General features: G+C 42.6%; 1 protein-coding gene across 2 annotated transcripts; it reads left to right on the forward strand.

Annotated features, from left to right (window-relative positions):
* Nucleotides 1-524: 524 nt before the first annotated feature.
* On the forward strand, nt 525-5,754 carry LOC100383563 (Glycerophosphodiester phosphodiesterase GDPDL3). Of its 2 annotated transcripts, none has more exons than NM_001176211.1 (9): nt 525-769; nt 1,581-1,877; nt 2,035-2,147; nt 2,234-2,732; nt 2,964-3,002; nt 3,076-3,363; nt 3,730-3,869; nt 4,498-4,984; nt 5,073-5,617. In NM_001176211.1, exons 1-9 carry the CDS (start codon nt 643-645, stop codon nt 5,342-5,344), a joined length of 2,262 nt encoding a protein of 753 aa, NP_001169682.1. In that variant the 5' UTR covers nt 525-642; the 3' UTR covers nt 5,345-5,617. The 2 variants fall into 2 exon arrangements, with proteins under 2 accessions (NP_001169682.1, XP_035822944.1); XM_035967051.1 differs by lacking the exon at nt 525-769 and adding an exon at nt 1,076-1,479 and having other exon boundaries at nt 5,073-5,754.
* Nucleotides 5,755-6,207: the final 453 nt, after the last annotated feature.

Below are 6,207 nucleotides of genomic sequence, written 5' to 3' on the forward strand. Positions count from 1 at the left end.
AAACCTTGATAGTTTGGTAATATGAACGACAAAAAATATTAAAAATCTAGGATGAACCGTTATTTTGAACTGAACTAAATGAAAACATATTATGATGTTTTATTCTATATATTTTTTAAATGAATCTAGTTCAAAAAGCTAAATCAAACGCATCCTTAATCTCAACATCATCTTACCTTCAACCAGGCCTCTTACCTCGCGCACATCACCACGTCATCGGGAAAACGTCAATCGAAGTAAATAAAAAAGAATGGAGAAGGTACATTTTCAACGAAGAAAAGGAGAATAGTTGAAACTAATCATTTCTCTTTCCTTTGCAAAGGTTGGAAACTAGACCCATTCGGGGGCATCTCACACGCAGACCACCTTCCCCCTCCCCTGACCCTGATGCCACTTCCTCTTGTATCACACACAGACACAGCTCAGCAGCAGCAGTATCGCCCCGCCACCCGGTGCTTTTGTCTCTCTCTCGCTGGGTCTTAAAAATCCAACGCCAACGCGGCCGCCGGATGCGCATTGCCCCCCTCCTCCCTGTCTCGTCTCCTCGTCGTGGCCACCTCTTCCTCTGCTCCCCCTTCCAGGGGTCGTTCTTGGAGCCCCAGTTCCTCGAGCTGCGTCCGCCGGTGGTCGCGTAGGTGGCGGATGCCCGCAATGGGGAGGAGCAGCCGCGCCTGCTCCCTTCTTGGTTCAACTCACCTGCTCCTCCTGCTGCTGCTCTCGGTCGGCTCCGCCGTCGCCCAGAATGGCTCTACCTGGAAGACCCTGAGCGGTAAGCTTTGGATTCGCTGCCTTCTCACTTCGTTTCTTCCAAGGTTCCCGCACTAATTGTGTATGTGGTCTGATCTGGTCGATTTGCTGCCACTCTTCGCTTAAAGATCAGCCCTCTTGCCTGTAAATTGCAATTTTTGTTTTGTTCTACAGCTTGGCCTGGATCTTCAGGATGAGTGTGAACTGGCTGCGCATTTATTTCTTTTTTTGGGTGGGGCGCTCTGTTTCTGTTTTTCTGCAGCAAAATAGTTTTTTAGGGCTTCTGCAGCAAAATAGAGCTTTGCTGGTTTTTAGCACTGTTTGGGAGACTAGATTTCTGATTGGAAGTTTGGGGCCAGCCATGATACCTTTTAGCATCTCCAGCAAAAAAAATGCACGGTAGCCTTTCTAGCTAAGTGGCAATTTTGGTTGGGATTGAATAGCAACATCTTTCATGTTCGTTTCCTGTTTACATCACCGTGCCTCCAAGTGCAAGCCTATGCAATATCACTTTCTTGGTGAGGAACACTCAGTAAACCATTAGCTGCTGGTGTCTACTGTTCATGGGCTGCGTATGACCCATATGGGCGTATTGCTATTTTGAGAACGGGATGGGAGTGGATCAGTTCGATGGATGTTAATTCGGGCGGTGTTTTGAGTTAACCCCGGTAATAAGAGACGATAATTTCAGATGGTCATGCGTGCTTACGAGTTTTATGTCCGTCCGGTAAGGTAATTTTGGTTTTGTAGTTTCTGCCGTAGCACTTAGGGTTGTTCCAGTACTTTTGTCCATCTTCATGACCCTAACAGTACCAATCGTCTCATATTTCCAGGCAAGGCTCCAGCAGTCGTTGCTAAGGGCGGGTTCTCCGGACTATTTCCCGATTCCAGTGACTATGCTTATCAGTTTGTTGGCATATCTAGTTCCCCTGACACCACCGTGTGGTGTGATGTTCGGCTGACGAAGGATGGTGCTGGTATCTGCCTACCGAGCATAAACATGGATAACTGCACAATAATAGCCAGTGTTTTCCCACAAGGGAAGAAGACCTACAAGGTTAATGGTGTATCTACAGCGGGCTGGTTCTCCGTAGACTATACAAGCACTGTTCTGCTGCAAAACGTATCTTGTAAGTGCAGTTACAAATTGTGCTTCCCTATCGTCTTGAGCATTTTGATCTTTTGAACTGTGATGAAAGAACTATGTTCAGATGTCTTTGCATTGAATCTCATACCGCTTAGTAAATGCAGATGTCATGCTTCATTAACCCATTTTCATATTTGCAGTGAAGCAATCGGTCCTATCTCGTACCCCTGCATATGATGGTTTGTTCCAAATAAATCCTGTTGAAAATATTTTCACCTTATATAAGGCACCTGCTGTTTGGTTAAATGTCCAGGTAGGGATAAAACTGTAACCAGCTTTGAACTACAAATTTGGTGATTTGCCTCTCACCAGAACATTTCTTTTCTTTTCAAACTGCAGCACGACAGTTTCTACAGCCAGTTTAAGCTTAGCATGAGAAGCTATATCCTGTCCTTATCGAAACAATTCATTGTCGATTACATCTCATCGCCTGAAGTGAACTTCCTCACCAGTATATCTGGAAGAGTTAGCAAGAAGACAAAGCTTGTGTTCCGATTTCTCGACGAACGCTCTATTGAGCCATCAACAAACCAGACATATGGCTCAATGCTGAAAAATCTGACATTTGTCAAGACTTTTGCCTCTGGAATACTTGTTCCCAAAAGCTATATCTGGCCTGTTACACCAGATAATTACCTGCTGCCTTATACTTCAGTGGTTGATGATGCTCACAAAGCAGGACTAGAAATCTATGCTGCTGATTTTGCAAATGACTTAACCATCAGCTATAACTACAGCTTTGATCCATTAGCGGAATATCTTTTCTTCATTGATAACGGTGCCTTCTCTGTTGATGGTGTATTGACTGATTTCCCGATTACTCCTTCAGAGGCAGTTGGTGAGTCCACCTATCCTTTTTTCATGATGCAATTAATAAGTATCTGTTCAAGAATCTTATGCACTCAAGGTGTCTACTAGGCGAGTGTGATCTTTTATTCAGAATAGTTGTTGTGGAATCATGATTCAGTTTTGTTTTTTTGACTTTGGTGCGAACCCCCTAACAAGTTGAAAGATCTAGCATGGGCCATGGCCACTTTGGTCTTGATTTGTTCTTCTTTTGTTCCTGCAGGTTGCTTTAGTAACCTGAACACCAGCAAGATTGATCATGGTACACCTGCTTCTTCACGCTTAACTTCACCTATTTAAAAATGTTACTGAATTTCATCACATTGACAATGCAGCTAAACCTCTAGTTATCTCGCATAATGGTGCTAGTGGTGACTACCCAGACTGCACTGACCAAGCTTATGAAAAGGCAGTTGCCGATGGTGCGGATGTCATTGACTGTCCTGTTCAAGTGACTAAAGATGGCATACTGATATGCATGAGCTCTGTTGACCTAATGGATGTTACTACTGTTGCAAAATCACAATTTGCTTCGCAAGTAACTACCATCAACAGTCTGAAGGCTGGGTCTGGAGTCTTCACCTTCAACCTTACTTGGGATGATATTTCTAAGAACCTAAAGCGTAAGTTGATTTGATGTCATTTCCCCTACTTTTTGTAAACCTGAATGTTTGCTATGCAAATAGAAGCCAAATTGTAAGAGAATGTGAATGGCTTGTTGTATTGCATAGGAGAAGGTTACATATATATATAGAGACCTAGGGAACCCTAACCCTAATAGGTCGGCAGCCCAACAACGGTGCCAGCCCGTCTACGGATACATATAGGAACACACTCTAACACAAATGTTTAGATATGCTCATGTATATATGGTTATGCTAAGTTATCTTTTTCTGGAATCAATAACTAGTGAATAGTTAATGGCCCATCTGTAATTTTTCTTGCACTGACCATGCATTTGCTTCAAGACTAACATTTTTTATTGGCAGCCATGATATCGAACCCAATGAGCACCTATAATCTGTACAGAAATCCTAGAAACAAGAACGCAGGAAACTTCATGAGATTGTCAGACTTTTTGACCTTTGCAAACGGAAAGGATTTGTCAGGAATCATGATAACTGTTGAGGTAAGAATTTAATGATATGGAAAATGTTATATCTAGTGTGAAACCTAGATTTGAGTGATATGGAGTTGGCTATAGCGCAGTTCAATTTCTTGCCATTTATCAAGTTTACTGCACCGAGAGCAATGCCTTTTAGGGATTACTTGATAATCATTTTTTTTCATAGAGAAAAGTTCACAGATCTGAAAACACCGCCTGTACAGTTAGTTGTTTTTGTATTATATAATTGAAGACTAGGCTCCCAGAATCCAAATAAATGACAAATATTTCTAGATTAGTGACTAAAAAGCTTCATTCTGGAACAGAACCTTGATGAGAGCATTGAGCGTTGGCAGCTGGGCCACTCAACTCTATGTTCATCATCTAGTCTAATTTCAACCCTACCTCCTACAAGTAATCTAGTAGAATTAAAAAAAATTCAAAGTGACCGGTTCATAGATATTTTAGCTACATAATCCTTCGCTAGGTTAACTAGTATTCCTTGTCTAACGTTGCTTGCAAAGAACCTGAAGTCAAAGTAAATAGTGTGATTTTACCCCTAACTAGCTACACTTGACTTGGTTTAAAATCTGTGAAGTTTCCCTACAAAAGGATTACAAGCAAAGCCGACCCCTTTTTCAATTTTTTGCAGCATGCTGCATTCATGGCAGAGGAGCTTGGGTTTGGTGTGGTAGATGCAGTGATCAAAGCACTTGATGACTCTGGTTATAGCAAACAGACTGCCCAGAATGTTATGATTCAGTCAACCAACAGCTCAGTTCTGGTGAAGTTCAAGCAGGAAACCAAGTACAACCTTGTCTACATGATCGAAGAAAGTGTCCGAGATGCCGCACCTTCCTCCCTTGCGGACATTAAGAAGTTTGCTGATGCTGTTTCTGTTGGCACCACATCTGTTTTCCCGGAAACCCATTACTATTTGACAAACCAGACCAATAAGCTTGTTCCGACCCTTAAGTCTGCCGGCCTCCAAGTTTACGTTTACGTGCTCATGAATGAGTTTGCTTCCCAGCCAAATGACTTCTTCGCAGACGCCACTTCACAGATCAATGCTTATGTGCAAAGTGCTAAGGTGGATGGTGTCATCACTGATTTCCCTGGGACTGCTCACAGATACAAACGTAAGTTCCTTGTTACAATTTCACAAGGTACCGTATCATTTGTTAGGTCATTCAAATATATGATGAATTTACTGGTCGCTTTGTGCAGTGAACTCCTGCACGAGCATGGGAAAGAACATGCCACTATTCATGCAGCCTCCGCAACCAGGTGGCCTCCTTTCAACCATTCTCCCAGATGCACAGCCACCAGCAGCAGCGCCAATGCCGCTCTTGACGGACGCTGACGTCGCAGAACCAGCCCTTCCTCCGGTCAGCAACACCACCACGGCTGCATCGCCTTCGCATGCCGCCCTCAGAATGCGAACCCATGTCTTGAGCATCGCCACATTGCTGATGCTATGTGCTTCCCTCCTCATCTGAAGATAGTCCTGCTCAACATCATACGCGGCGTGGCGCATTAGAGCTGAGGATTTTCACATTGAGCTGCTAATAGCAATTCTTTCCACCACCTTTATGTAGCTATTTTTTTCTTGTTCTGTCCGGTGTTTTGGAGGATGGATGGATGTTCAGCTTGATACCTCAAAGGTGGCACTTGAGCGTGCTGCCAGCTGTCTCTAGGTACATTTTGGTACATACGTGTGGTGATACATTGTCCATGTCACCGTTTCTACTGCCAACCTGCCTGTGGAGGGCAAAATATTCCCTACAAACATACAGTTTAGGGTCTGTCTTGGATACACCTCAATCCTGTCAGGGTGTTCTATGATTTGGTAAGAGGCTGTCTCCAATAGATCTACATATAGTTATGCAAAATACTATTTTGTATTGTAGATTATTGTTTACAGAGTGAAGTTTGGAATAGAAAACACGATAATAGATAAGAAGGGTAAGGGTACGCTATTGAAGACACCCTAAAAATATACTCTGATCATGCGTAAACTGTTTTCTCAGTTGTGCCCCAGGAAGGCGCTATATAAAGGTTCTATGGTGTCGGCATGAAGTCATCGCTTCTGCTTCGCTCAAAAACTCTAGCCAACATACCAAGTAGGGTCGGGGTGGGCATTTTTTTTATTGTAAACCGAATCGAAATTTTGGTTTTTTTTTAGTTTGGTTTGGTTTTGGTTTTTACATCTAAGAATTTTAGTATTCAATATTGTAATCGGCTTTCACCGTATACCGAACCGAAATACAAAAAAAAAAACAGAATAACAAACTTTATTAATTCAAAACTTTGACTATTTGATTATGTGAACTAAATGTGTGATGCAATCAAATTGTTATTC

The sequence above is a fragment of the Zea mays genome, chromosome 4 (assembly GCF_902167145.1).
Source record: "Zea mays cultivar B73 chromosome 4, Zm-B73-REFERENCE-NAM-5.0, whole genome shotgun sequence".
Taxonomy (NCBI): Eukaryota; Viridiplantae; Streptophyta; class Magnoliopsida; order Poales; family Poaceae; genus Zea; species Zea mays.

What these genes read in the sequence shown, in the direction of transcription:
- LOC100383563 (NM_001176211.1), top strand. Translation starts at nt 643, where the DNA reads ATGCCCGCAATGGGGAGGAGCAGCCGCGCCTGCTCCCTTCTTGGTTCA. An exon ending in CTGTTTGGTTAAATGTCCAG is followed by an intron (nt 2,148 to 2,233) that starts GTAGGGATAAAA and finishes TTCAAACTGCAG; the next exon opens with CACGACAGTTTCTACAGCCA. An exon ending in TACTCCTTCAGAGGCAGTTG is followed by an intron (nt 2,733 to 2,963) that starts GTGAGTCCACCT and finishes TTGTTCCTGCAG; the next exon opens with GTTGCTTTAGTAACCTGAAC.